This window comes from Oncorhynchus keta, chromosome 24, assembly GCF_023373465.1.
Source record: "Oncorhynchus keta strain PuntledgeMale-10-30-2019 chromosome 24, Oket_V2, whole genome shotgun sequence".
NCBI classification, from domain to species: Eukaryota; Metazoa; Chordata; class Actinopteri; order Salmoniformes; family Salmonidae; genus Oncorhynchus; species Oncorhynchus keta.
The window spans coordinates 23,666,009-23,680,885 of NC_068444.1; the positions used below are offsets into that span (position 1 = coordinate 23,666,009).

At 43.9% G+C, this 14,877-nt stretch overlaps 2 protein-coding genes across 3 annotated transcripts in view; one reads left to right on the forward strand and one right to left on the reverse strand.

Annotated features, from left to right (window-relative positions):
• Positions 1-14,877, forward strand: part of sdccag8 (SHH signaling and ciliogenesis regulator sdccag8) — a 103,832-nt gene that overhangs the window by 81,385 nt on the left and 7,570 nt on the right. The window lies entirely within an intron of this gene.
• The window catches only part of akt3a (v-akt murine thymoma viral oncogene homolog 3a), a 142,602-nt gene that overhangs the window by 15,226 nt on the left and 112,499 nt on the right, over positions 1-14,877 (reverse strand). For both annotated transcript variants that reach the window (XM_052477995.1, XM_052477994.1), the window contains exons 4-9: positions 11,696-11,807; positions 8,247-8,394; positions 3,063-3,194; positions 2,851-2,916; positions 2,178-2,246; positions 709-831 (exon numbers count right to left, since the gene is read on the reverse strand). In XM_052477995.1, the coding sequence (XP_052333955.1) occupies positions 709-831; positions 2,178-2,246; positions 2,851-2,916; positions 3,063-3,194; positions 8,247-8,394; positions 11,696-11,807 (650 nt within the window). The remainder of the gene's footprint in view (positions 1-708; positions 832-2,177; positions 2,247-2,850; positions 2,917-3,062; positions 3,195-8,246; positions 8,395-11,695; positions 11,808-14,877) is intronic.

Consider the following 14,877-nt stretch of genomic DNA (forward strand, 5'->3'; position numbering starts at 1 on the left):
AGCACTGAAGGCCGAGCCAGTGTGTGGGCAGAACAATGCCACAAGGACAGACAAGCACTGCAGTGCAACACAGTTAGAAAAAAACTGGCTTATAAAAGCCCAGGGATGTACAGCAAACTCAACGACTCTGACAACACATACTGTACTGCTGAGCTGCACAAGAGAAGGCAGTCTGTGATTCCTATCTATGTCCCCCAAGTTTATTTGATCATTTCAAGTACAGTAAATGTACTGTCTGCCTCTGCCTCTACTCATGTCTCAGCCAGTAAAATGTGTTGTGGAGACACTTCACTTTACATTGTGAGGGAAGTTGAATGGTCTGACCAGAGTCACATTAATAACAAGGAGGAAAGTAAACGAGTCTCCTTCTTGTTCACAGTTCCTAGCAGATGAAGGGAAAGAAACCTCAAGCTAGTCAAGCCGTTCAACCTTTTAATTTTAATGGCAAACGCTTCTTTTTTCATGTTTCTTGGCTCATTTCAGGCAGGCTTGGGCCAAGGCTGTAAGCGAAACGCTGTGTCATCTTTCACACACCCGAGAGAATTTTGATGTTTTTCAAAAAGCCCCTCTCTCCCAAAACTGAAAACTCTGGAGCTTTTAATACATTCCCCACATCCCGTGCCACTCGCACAGGATAATGGGCCACATTAGGTGAGGGAAACAACAACTTCCCAAATATCTGATTACTTTCCCGCTTTTTTTGTTTACCTTGAGATCCCGGTACACAATCTTGGCGGAGTGCAGGTAGTCCAGAGCGGAGACTATTTCGGCACCGTAGAAGCGCGTGCGGTCCTCAGAGAACACCCGCTCTCTCGACAAATGGAAAAACAGCTGCAGGATAAACAGCAGGGACAGGATTGCAATAATTACTGATTTATTGGAGGAAATTAACACAACATAAACTGCCTCCCATCGCCATATTGAGATGATGGATGGTGGGGCCCTTGGAGGACGCCCGGCGAACTTAGACAGCAGCTGGCGCATCATCCCCATCTCTCCACCGGGTAGCCGGTGCGGCCTGTTAAATCAGCCTTTTAATCAATACACCAATCTTGTTAAAGGCAATCGGCGCCGCTCATGGGCTAACATCCCATTAAAGAGGCCGGCGCCCTTTTCTGCAATCATCTTTTCATTTTTGAAAGAGTGAGTATGGGAATACCCTCTCCTACATTCTCTCTCTCTCTGTCAGATGTCAAGGCTCTCTGTAATTTCTCTGCCATCCCTCTCCCCCTCCTGTCTCCCTGCCCGAGCTCCTCTTGTACAAATTACCCAGGAGGACACGGGGCGGCACATCTTCCATTAATTGTTGAGGGAGGTTTGCATATGGCCGCTGGGGCGGTGCTAACGGCCTGCCTGATCAGCCTGACCAGCCTGACAGGTGGGGAGAAGAGGGGAGGTGTGGGGTAGAGGGGGGGCTATGGGTGAGGACAGGTGGACCTTCATCAGAGCACTGGCAGCTGTGAATGCGGCAGGCAGGTTTGTAAAGATGAGGGAGGGAGGCAGGCAGACAGATCGGCCCACTAAGGTGAGGGGGTTCTGGGTTGGAGCTGGCTGGACTGATGGAGGGAGCAGGTGATGTTTAGACTGAGGGAATGAACGCAAGATTGCAAAGCATCCCGATTAAAAATGCCGTAAATCGAAATTTTAGCGAATCAAAAATCATTTCAGAATGTCATTTCAGTAATATCACCCATAGGTGTGTTCAAATGGACATAATTTGGGAAAAGGTTTGGAATGGTGACAGGTGGAGACCAGTTTTCTGGAAGCAGAAAATATCCAACTTTACCAGAGAGAAATACTGTGGAAGCGACAGAAGGAATGTATTAGACCATGATACATTCATACAATGCTCATTGGTCAATCTGAATTATTTCAGTATAGAATAATCCTGCAAACTCAAAAGTACAACATGAATCTTACATTCCACAGACAGGACCTACACAGGACTGACCTTGTGCTGTACTCCTCTGTGTGTGAGTGTATGGGTAACTTTCGAGAGAGAGAGAGACAGAGCCACAGACAGACAGAGAGAGAGAGAGCCACAGACAGACAGAGAGAGAGAGAGCCACAGACAGACAGAGAGAGAGAGCCACAGACAGACAGAGAGAGCCACAGACAGACAGAGAGAGCCACAGACAGACAGAGAGAGAGAGCCACAGATACTAGTCAGGGCTTACCTCTCCTCCATTCACATATTCCATTACAAAGCACAGGCGGTCTTTAGTCTGGAAGGAATACTTCAAAGACTGAAACAGGAGGAACAGAAACACAACCATCAGCTCCACAACCTGAGGATGGTTTTCACACCTAGCACATATGTATATTCTTGTTGTTTTTCAGAGAAAAGTACGTTTTCTATCCAGGGAGTACACATTAAACAAAATAACAGTTGCTCTTTGACTCTCTTAAGCCTTGATTGCAGATGTGAGAGAAGTGAAACCAGGTGGAACGTTATCGTGATGTCATATGAACCTTAATTGTTTTGCTGTGTGTGTGTGTGTGTTTTTGCTTGTGTGTGTTTTGCAGCGAACAACAGCATCTGGAGTATCACTGAAATGACCTCTCAGTGGTGTCTTGTCGACAGATGTAAAGCTAGACTCGGGCTGTTCATTTCTAACAGTTTATCCACTGCATTATAATGAGTCTCTGGGGGTTCAGGTACATATAGGCTCAATGTGCTGCTAACTGCTTTTGTCTATTGTATGCATGGGTACATGTGAGCGTGCGTGCATGCATGCCTTTGTGTGAGTGTGTGTGTGTAGGGATGCGTACTCACAGTTAGGAAAGGGTGCCTGGTGTTTTTTAATACTCTGAGTGTGTGTGTGTGTGTGTGTAGGGATGCGTACTCACAGTTAGGAAAGGGTGCCTGGTGTTTTTTAATACTCTGCTCTCTGTGAGTGTGTGTGCCACTTCATCCTGTGGGACATAAGGTCGAGAATAGAACAGTGCTTCTGAGACAGCGCAGCATATGAATATAACAGTCATTTCTTTATAGAACCTCATTCAACTTGCTACCAGTTAGGTTTAGTTTGATGAAGTAATTAACATGGAGTGAAACGTACCTTTGCAATAATGACTTCTTTCTTCAAAATCTTCATTGCATAATATTTCCCGTTAGCCTTCTCTCTCACTAGAATCACTTTACCAAATGTGCCTTTTCCCAGTAGTTTTAAGTAGTCAAAGTCATTCATTGTCTGAAAGAAACCGTAGGTCAAGTCAGTGCAGTTATAATAGTTGTAGAAAGCAGAATTTGTGTCTGATTTTAGAGGACTGATGGGAAACTTAACACATCATTTAACAGCTCCGCAAAATGATTCTATCAGTGTTTCTGTATCAGTCAATCATTTCCCCGAGATGGCATAGCAGTTCAGACGTCTTTTGTCCTCGTCTTGTCGTGTCCTGTATATATATATATTTACAACTTTTTTTCACATACATTTTATTTTTATTTTCCATCAACTCATCTTCAAAACACTCTCCTGCAACCCGCCTCACCAATTTATATTTATAAATAAGTATTATTTACCTCAAATCTGCAATCCTCCAAGAAGCTAGCCAGAAACTCCAAGGAGCTAGCTAGAAGCTAATCAGAAGCTAGTTCAGAAGCTAGTTAGCTTCTTTACTGGCAAATCGTTAGTAATTCAGCATACCACGGTTTGTGGTCATCAGCTATCCTTTAGCTCGAAAATCTATCGCCAGTTTTGTACGGCGCAGCGCGGCTCGGAACGGAACATACCGGACCAATTTTTCTCTCCATGTCCTTGGATTTCAACTGCTCTCTGGACATTCATTCCCGGATCTCACAGCTAGCTAGCTGCTATCCGTGTGTCTATCTGCTCTCGTCGATTCCGGAGCAAACATCAATTACTCCGGAGCTAGCCAGCTCCGTCAATCACTCCTGGGCTGCAGTCACCTATCCGGACCCGTTTTACCGCCACCGGGCCTTCACAACTGGACTGCCGACGTTATCTACCCGAAGGAGATCCGGCTGGCTCCTCCGTCGCGACGTTACCTGAACGCCCATCTGCGGCCTGCTAACCGTTAGCTGTCTTACCGGCTGCTCTCAGAATAGACAATCGGACAATTTATTTATTTTTATTATTATTATTATGTTTCTTCTTGGGCCTCTATAACTATATCTATTGTTTTTTTTTGTTTGTATGTTTTTTGTGTGATTTGGACTAATCCCCTCTACCACACGGAACCCCACTAATCTACTGACGGAACGTGGCTAACAACAGACCTCCATCCTATGCTAGCTTGCTACCGATGTCCTGGCTAGCTGTCTAAATCGCCGTGACCCCCAAACCAACCACTCCACTCACTGGACTCTTTTGATCACTCGACTAAGGATGCCTCTCCTTAATGTCAATATGTCTTGTCCATTGCTGTTCTGGTTAGTGTTTATTGGCTTATTTCACTGTAGAGCCTCTAGTCCTGCTCACTATACCTTATCCAATTTATTAGTTCCACCATCCACACATGCAATGACATCTCCTGGTTTCAATTATGTTTCTAGAGACAATATCTCTCTCTTCATCACTCAATACCTAGGTTTACCTCCACTGTATTCACATCCTACCATACCTTTGTCTGTACATTATACCTTGATGCTATTTTATCGCCCCCAGAAACCTCCTTTTACTCTCTGTTCTAGACGACCAATTCTTATTGCTTTTAGCCGTACCCTTATTCTTCTCCTCCTATGTTCCTCTGGCGATGTAGAGGTGAATCCAGGCCCTGCAGTGCCTAGCTCCACTCCTATTCCCCAGGCGCTCTCTTTTGATGACTTCTGTAACCGTAATAGCCTTGGTTTCATGCATGTTAACATTAGAAGCCTCCTCCCTAAGTTTGTTCTATTCACTGCTTTAGCACACTCTGCCAACCCGGATGTTCTAGCTGTGTCTGAATCCTGGCTTAGGAAGACCACCAAAAATTCTGAAATTTTAATTCCAAATTACAACATTTTCAGACAAGATAGAACTGCCAAAGGGGGCGGTGTTGCAATCTACTGCAAAGATAGCCTGCAGAGTTCTGTCCTACTATCCAGGTCTGTACCCAAACAATTTGAACTTCTACTTTTAAAAATCCACCTCTCTAAAAACAAGTCTCTCACCGTTGCCGCCTGCTATAGACCACCCTCTGCCCCCAGCTGTGCTCTGGACACCATATGTGAACTGATTGCCCCCCATCTATCTTCAGAGCTCGTGCTGCTAGGCGAACTAAACTGGAACATGCTTAACACCCCAGCCATCCTACAATCTAAACTTGATGCCCTCAATCTCACTCAAATGATCAATGAACCTACCAGGTACCCCCCCAAAGCCTTAAACACGGGCACCCTCGTAGATATCATCCTAACCAACTTCCCCTCTAAATACACCTCTGCTGTCTTCAACCATGATCTCAGCGATTACTGCCTCATTGCCTGCATCCGTAATGGTTCAGCGGTCAAACAACCTCCACTCATCACTGTAAAACGCTCCCTGAAACACTTCAGCGAGCAGGCCTTTCTAATCGACCTGGCCGGGGTATCCTGGAAGGATATTGATCTCATCCCGTCAGTAGAGGATGCCTGGATATTTTTTTTAAATGCCTTCCTAACCATCTTAAATAAACATGCCCCATTCAAGAAATTTAGAACCAGGAACAGATATAGCCCTTGGTTCTCCCCAGACCTGACTGCCCTTAACCAACATCCTATGGCGTTCTGCATTAGCATCGAACAGCCCCCGTGATATGCAGCTGTTCAGGGAAGCTAGAAACCGTTATACACAGGCAGTTAGAAAAGCCAAGGCTAGCTTTTTCAAGCAGAAATTTGCTTCCTGCAACACTAACTCAAAAAAGTTCTGGGACACTGTAAAGTCCATGGAGAATAAGAACACCTCCTCCCAGCTGCCCACTGCACTGAAGATAGGAAACACTGTCACCACTGATAAATCCACCATAATTGAGAATTTCAATAAGCATTTTTCTACGGCTGGCCATGCTTTCCACCTGGCTACTCCTACCCCGGTCAACAGCACTGCACCCCCAACAGCAACTCGCCCAAGCCTTCTCCATTTCTCCTTCTCCCAAATCCATTCAGCTGATGTTCTGAAAGAGCTGAAAAATCTGGACCCCTACAAATCAGCCGGGCTAGACAATCTGGACCCTTTCTTTCTAAAAAAAAATGATCTGCCGAAATTGTTGCCACCCCTATTACTAGCCTGTTCAACCTCTCTTTCGTGTCGTCTGAGATTCCCAAAGATTGGAAAGCAGCTGCGGTCATCCCCCTCTTCAAAGGGGGGGACACTCTTGAGCCAAACTGCTACAGACCTATATCTATCCTCCCATGCCTTTCTAAGGTCTTCGAAAGCCAAGTCAACAAACAGATTACCGACCATTTCGAATCTCACCATACCTTCTCTGCTATGCAATCTGGTTTCAGAGCTGGTCATGGGTGCACCTCAGCCACGCTCAAGGTCCTAAATGATATCTTAACCGCCATCGATAAGAAACATTACTGTGCAGCCGTATTCATTGATCTGGCCAAGGCTTTCGACTCTGTCAACCACCACATCCTCATCGGCAGACTCGACAGCCTTGGTTTCTCAAATGATTGCCTCGCCTGGTTCACCAACTACTTCTCTGATAGAGTTCAGTGTGTCAAATCGGAGGGTCTGCTGTCCGGACCTCTGGCAGTCTCTATGGGGGTGCCACAGGGTTAAATTCTTGGACCGACTCTCTTCTCTGTACACATCTACGCAGACGACACCATTCTGTATACTTCCGGCCCTTCTTTGGACACTGTGTTAACAACCCTCCAGGCAAGCTTCAATGCCATACAACTCTCCTTCCGTGGCCTCCAATTGCTCTTAAATACAAGTAAAACTAAATGCATGCTCTTCAACCGATCGCTACCTGCACCTACCCGCCTGTCCAACATCACTACTCTGGACGGCTCTGACTTAGAATACGTGGACAACTACAAATACTTAGGTGTCTGGTTAGACTGTAAACTCTCCTTCCAGACCCATATCAAACATCTCCAATCCAAAGTTAAATCTAGAATTGGCTTCCTATTTCGCAACAAAGCATCCTTCACTCATGCTGCCAAACATACCCTTGTAAAACTGACCATCCTACCAATCCTCGACTTTGGCGATGTCATTTACAAAATAGCCTCCAATACCCTACTCAACAAATTGGATGCAGTCTATCACAGTGCAATCCGTGTTGTCACCAAAGCCCCATATACTACCCACCATTGCGACCTGTATGCTCTCGTTGGCTGGCCCTCGCTTCATACTCGTCGCCAAACCCACTGGCTCCATGTCATCTACAAGACCCTGCTCGGTAAAGTCCCCCCTTATCTCAGCTCGCTGGTCACCATAGCATCTCCCACCTGTAGCACACGCTCCAGCAGGTATATCTCTCTAGTCACCCCCAAAACCAATTCATTCTTTGGCCGCCTCTTCTTACAGTTCTCTGCTGCCAATGACTGGAACGAACTACAAAAATCTCTGAAACTGGAAACACTTATCTCCCTCACTAGCTTTAAGCACCAACTGTCAGAGCAGCTTACAGATTACTGCACCTGTACATAGCCCACCTATAATTTAGCCCAAACAACTATATACCTCTTTCCCCAACTGTATTTAATTTATTTATTTATTTTGCTCCTTTGCACCCCATTATTTTTATTTCTACTTTGCACATTCTTCCATTGCAAAACTACCATTCCAGTGTTTTACTTGCTATATTGTATTTACTTTGCCACCATGGCCTTTTTGCCTTTACCTCCCTTCTCACCTAATTTGCTCACATTGTATATATACTTGTTTATACTGTATTAATGACTGTATGTTTGTTTTACTCCATGTGTAACTCTGTGTCGTTGTATCTGTCGAACTGCTTTGCTTTATCTTGGCCAGGTCGCAATTGTAAATCAGAACTTGTTCTCAACTTGCCTACCTGGTTAAATAAAGGTGAAATAAATCAATAAAATAAAATCAGGATATGTCTCCTGTGGTGTGGTCATCCTTTAGTCATTGGAGCTAAAGAAGACACTTTGAACCAATGGCTTCTTGCCACTGAAATACTTCACGACGTGTTGTTTAGAATTTGTATGTTTATTTCATTTCATCCCTTAGGTCCTCGGGCGGGATGGGATTGGGATGTAGCTTCATTTTGTATGTATCTATTCATGTTTGCTGACAATTATTATCACAAAAAAAGTCACGTGGTCCAGATGTATCTCTTACCTTCCGTTTATGGTGGCTGGTAGAGGTGTCCATCTCCTCCAGCTCTCCGATGTTGTCCATCTGAGACGTGGGACTGCATTGGATCCTCTCTTCCTCCTGTCTTTGGAGTTTGTCTGCTACTATCTGGATCGCCTCCGTCCACTCATCCCTGTTTGCAAAACAGAGCAGAACACAAACCTCTAGTTACAGATGGGGTCAAATATATTGGCACCCTTGCACTTTACTATGGCTTGCGATGGAGCAGAATGTTCTGTTTCTCTTTTCAAAACTGGTTGAATGGCAATATTTACCCAGTAGGCAGCTGCAACTTACCACATGTGATAAATTACACAGTAAATGACTTGCCTCCAACCAAGTTAATTTGAATGTATTTATATATATTTTTGTCCTGTGAAGTTGGAAATCAAACAAATACACGTGTGAACACAAAGTATATATATTTGACTGCAACTGTAGGTATAGTGTCTTAAAAGTCTATAGTCTGGTTAGCCCTGTCCACTTGTCCCTGTCAGGATATGTACACCTGTAAAGTTACATATACAGTATAACAATAGTCTGGAGTATGGATAGCCTTTAACTCATACCATACAGCAGCTGTAACACAGACACATGAACAAACTTCTGCATGGTAACAGTGATATTTCACAATGAAATGTAGCTACTTGTTTGACGTCTAATGTGACACCATTATGCATAATCAATGACATTCTGCTAAGTTAAGAATGATCTTTAGACAGTGCAATCTATTCATTACACCTTCACAATGGGGTAAAACTGGAACTTTCAACAAAGGCTAATCTATGCAATCATCTATGTAATCGTCAATGATCAGTCACTTTAAAAGAAAACAAATGTTCACAAATGAGTTTATGTCAATGGGAACTACTGCGTGTTTGCAAATGGCTTTACCCCCCATTGGGTTTTCATTTGTTGTGCAATACAACATCTGTTGCATTAAAAGAGTGATGCATTTGGATTTGTGAGCACGTGTGTATTTAATGATGATGAATATATCCGTGTGTGGTTTGTGCTTCCCTCTGGGTTGTACTGCTGCTACATCAACATTCCACAGGAGGGGATCGTTAGCATTTGGAAACTTTCATTTACAGTACGTTAATCTCTCATGGACCGATTCTTGTGGACAAATGAAACGGTGAGAATCTGTCAAGGTTCACGTAGAATTATATGATTACGGGCAGCAGTAGTAGTTCCTGGTTTTGGTTTTTCGTCTTTGATTATCAAAGATCAGGATTGGGGAGAAGGCGATGCTTAAACTCGTGTAGTGATTTTCAAGCCTGTGTGCAGATGATAAACGGTTTCCACTAGATTCCACATCCGCTGTCAAAATTGGCTATATTGTCAAAATTCATGAAACCAAAAATGTCCTTTCGGGCCATGATAAATACAGGTGAAATTAGCAGAAGGGAGGGGTTTGAACTAGAGTTTCCGTTTGCGAGGGAGGAGATTTCGCTTCCTTCCTTTACACAAACGCAATCACAATTGTTAATGGCATTCCCCCCAGAAGTAAAACAGGACATCTTGCACATGTGGTAACGTGATAAAACAAACAGAACATTTGACTCACAAAGTAGCATCAGTGTGGGGTTTTTTGTTCCATGTTTTGTATGGACTTTGAGAGGCCCATATGTTACAATGAGGGATTGAACAAGATGCAAATGCATACCAACACAAAAAGACTCTTTCTGAACACCTTTTCCCAGCTTCACTCAGGTTTCTGAATATATCGGATGTGACTCCGAACAAGGGCAAAGAAAAGTTGTGTTCCATTTGAACAATCAAACGGCACAGTGTACACATAAAAAGCAACGGGAATCCTCTCAAGGTCGTGCAGATGAATGCGAGCCGAGCCATCTCTCCCTACCCCCTCCATTTTTTTTTTTTTTACGTATAATGAGATTTTTTCGCTAATGAGAGATAATGGGCCTGACTACAGTCGGGCGACATGCCAGCTGGTGCCTCCCCTCTCCTCACTCGTGGGCCTGCCGATGCTGGGCCCGTGCCAGGCGGGTACAGTACAGTAAATGCTGCTGCCAGCCAGAGACACAGTACAGTACAGTGGCTGTAAGGTTTAAGACAGGAACTGGAAAATACGTTTAACCTTTCCTCTTAACCGCTGGCTGCACTTCCCCTCGACCCCTGGCCTGTCTAGTGAGGCTACAGCTCGAACTCAAATTCTCTTCACTTCACCAGCAGAAAGTAGAGTTTAAGACCATAACATCTGCCAGTGCTGCTTCCTCTACCCAGCTCTGCTCCGTAGCTCACTCTCACAGGTCGCTGCCTGCAGTTGCCTGCTCCCCAGAGACAGAAGAGAGGATCGTCTGTATGTGTGCCAACTGTGAACAGGCACAGCTTATTATCTTAAGTCTTATGGGCAAACACTGTTCTTTCTGGAGAGAGATAAACATCTCCATTTCCTAGAAGAAGGACAGCTGGATAATTTATTTCCAGTGCTACTATACTTGAAAGGTCTCTTTTCTAGCCTACATACAAACCCCCCACAACCCCCTTTGCTGATCACCTGGTTGGTTTTACTGGAACGGAGCATGCATGATCTGTGTTTTCTATTCATCTTTGTTAAATGACACACTGCTCTAATTTCAAATGGATTTGAAACTGAGGACAAATATGTTTGTCGCAGAAAACGTTCACACAAAATTATCTCTGGAATACCATTGAGTATAAAGTCATTTCATAGTCATATTATAGGCCAGTCATGATGGGCAACTGGCGGCCCGCCACCGCAGATCAATTTCATTTTTGGGAGGAGGGAACTCAGTCGGGGTCTCAACTTAATGTTGTGAGGTAGAATACACAAGGTGCAATTTCGAAAAATGGTTGTGCATCAGCAGTTTTACTCTTATTAAGTCAGTCAATTAGCCATGTCAGCTAAACATTTTTAGATAGGTAAGTTAGTCTACCCTGCTATCTAAACATGTAGTAATCATGGTCAAATTTTGGACCGGGGAACCCCATTGATTTTCTTAGTCATTCTCACTCAGATATCATATTCAAAACGGCAAACATTTCTATCCACCCAATGGCAAAATGTGTAGAATTGCAGGTAATTAACTTAAATTTCTTCTATCCGTTGGCAGGAGGGCCCCCAAAAGGCCAAGGCCGACTCTGGCTACATGTGTAGGTATGGATGTGGGTACGCAGACCCACTAGCCACTGCAGCCCCTCATGATGAGTTCAGATTGTTTTGTGGCCCCACTCCCATCAAAGTTGACCATCTCTCTTATAGATTATCATAGTAAACCATCATTTATAATGGAACTAGTGAACAATTTATCTCAGTTTCACATGACCTCCTGACTTGAGAGCTACACTATGACTTTTCATAGACGTACTGTTTTCATAGATATACTGGGTACTGGGTAGAGGAAAAGCAGTCAGTCATAGATAATCAGACTAAGGACTGAGACTACCTTTCCTCTGGGGTGTCCACATGGAAGGTCCTCTCTATGACGGTGGTCCATTGTAGACATCTGATGATGAATGTGTTGGGCTTTGGTCGTTCTGTCTTCATCAGTTGGCATTCTGAGACAGAGAGAGGACAGATAGAGAAGCGTCTGTGAATATTCAGATTTACTAGATGTCAAATCTTGTGTCTGAGCTTCAGTTGCTGATAGGGCTGGGAATTGCCAGGGACTTCATGATACGATATTATCACGATACTTAGGTGCCGATATGATATGTACTGTGATTCTCACAATTCTCAATGTATAGCAATTTGATACTGCGATCTTATTGCGATTTGATGTTCCAAACATATTGCGCACTATAGTGTCTGCTGTAAAGGGACAATAGAGAGCCATGAGGAAAATAGTTTTGAAATAAAAGTACAAATAATGTGTTGGCTCACAAACCTTCTTTTTTTTTAAAGATGGGGAACAAGTTATAGGATGAGAAATACAGGAGTTTTGGCATAGGTACAGCCGATTACCTACAGTAGCTAATAAAACTAAAACTAAATAAAAACATTTACAAATCAATACTTGGAGTCAAATATCAATATAATATCATCCAAAAATGATATTGCGTTATGTAACTGTAAAGATCACTAGTTGCTGTTGATACTAGTTAATTGTGATGAAAGAGTAGGTTAGCTTTGTTATTGAGTATGTACATACACTGAGTATACCAAACATTAAGAACACCTTCCTAATATTGAGTTCCACCCCACCTTTGCCCTCAGAACAGCCTCAATTCGTCAGGGCATGGACTCTACATGGTGTCGAAAGCGTTCCACAGGGATGCTGGCCCATGTTACATTTACATTACATTTAAGTCATTTAGCAGACGCTCTTATCCAGAGCGACTTACAAATTGGTGCATTCACCTTATGACATCCAATGCTTCCCACAGTTGTCAAGTTGACTGGATGTCCTTTGGGTGGTGGACCTTTCTTTATACACACGGGAAACTGTTGAGCGTGAAAAACCCAGCAGTGTTGCAGTTCTTGACACAAACCGATGCGCCTGGCACCTACTACCATACCCCTTTCAAAGGCACTTTCTCCATTCACCCTCTGAATGACACATACGTAATCCATGTCTCAATTGTCTCAAGGCTTTAAAAAAATCCTTCTTTAACCGGTCTCTTCCCCTTCATCTACACTGATTGAAGTGGATTTAACAGGTGACATCAATAAGGGATCATAGCTTTCACCTGGATTCACCTGGTCAGTCTATGTCCTGGAAAGAGCAGGTATTCATAATGTTTTGTACACTCAATGTAGATGGACTGTACTGCAGAAAACACAACACTTCGCACCAAGTTAAAGCTGTCTCATTCCATCCAGGAACAGACACAGCCAGATGGGGCTTCAAGCCAACTGTGGAAAAGTTTTGCAGTGTGCTCCACTGTCACCGCTACAGCAGCTATTGGGGACAATGTTCAGTCAGATGACAGCTGAAACAGAGTGTTGAGCCTGTACGTGCCAGTAGGTAATGACTTCCCTCCCTCAGCTGGCCTCATCTCTGCCGCCACCAAACGGCGGGACGGCCTAAATATAGGCGGGAAGGTTAATGACGACACGGCTAAGGTCGCAGGCGCACTCTACCTCTTTCTTCCTGCTCCGCTAATAAAATGGAGTCTCCCACTGAGCGCAGAGAAAACAAGGTCATGACGGAGTTCCAGTAGGTCGTAGCGCTGGACACAACATAGTCATTTTAGGGGGAATACAGACAGGAGGAGATGTATTGTTTTGTTTTGTATTGTTTTGCTTCAGCTAAACATACTAGGAGCTCCAGCAACTGTCCTGCCATCAATCAATAGGCATTTATATTGGAGTGTTTACTGTAATATGCATTCATTTCCCTATTCTGAAATCCCTAGTGGGATAGGGCCACCACCTACTGTATCTATTAGTTCATCAGTTTGCATTCTTGTTATATAACATTATATCTTCATTTGAACTCTCCACGTATTCATGTACTTCAATTTTCCAAACTATATTGAAATGTAATTAACAAATGCTATATATTAGAAATATGGGGCTCTGGAGAAGGAAAAATATTCATCAGGTACCATAGCATTGTTTCCTAGTCATTTAGGTGAGTTATCTGAGACGTACTTAGTGTTTGACATTAGGCAGGCAGGGAGTGTCTCAGGCTATGTCTGTCTGTCTGTGTCTGTCTGTCTGTCTGTCTGTCTGTCTGTGACAGTATCTCTCCCCACGCTTGGGACAGACAGACAGGCAGGCAGGCAGGCGGGCGGGGCTGCACCATTCCATTTCACTGGCCCATTTGACTACAGCAGCCAGCGTCCCAGCACCACCTGGCCTCCCAGCTTTGGACAACAGATGTGGCAATACTGTAGTGCTGCCAAGCCAGCCGGGGCCGGATGTATGGCCACCCTCTCTCCCCCAGCCTTTAGATTAAAACCTGGCCGCGCTAGCTTCCTGACGGATGGAGTGAGAGAAAGCGAGAGGGGAGAGGGAGAAAGTGAGAGAGGAGAGAGTGAGAGTGAGAGTGAGAAAGAAAGCTCCCTCCATGTGTCCAAGTGGTAACACAGCAAGGCCGGATGGATTGATGGATGGATCCACCCCCTTAAACTGTCCTTTCTTTCCCCTAAAAAAACTATCCAGCAGCCAATCATAAGGAAAATCTGAGGCCATTGTCAGTTCTGTTGTGTGTTGGGACAATAGGAAACTGTTGTAGTTGTTTCATGTCCATGTAATTACTGTGGCCTTTGTTGTAGGAACTGTGCCAAGGAGTCAAATGTTTCCACCAGCTTAGTGGCTATCAGCGTATGTCTAGTTGTTTTGGTAAACAGCTGAGGGATGGGGCTAGAGAAATGTAACCACTTTCAAATTCATAGACAAAGATATGGATGCAAGGATGAACTATCCATGAGATCTAAATGATACTTTTGACCATGTTTTGAGGCTTTGAGGTGGAGTAAAATAAGCTTATATTTAGGGTTTTGATGTCATTTATAATTTATCCTCTTCAAGAATCAATGGGTGTACATGTATATCATTAATTTAAAAGTCCAGTTGATATACCAATCTCAGATTGCACCTTTAAGTATACAGTTGAAGTCGGAAGTTTACAACTTGTTTTTCAACCACTCCACACATTTCTTGTAAACAAACTGTAGTTTT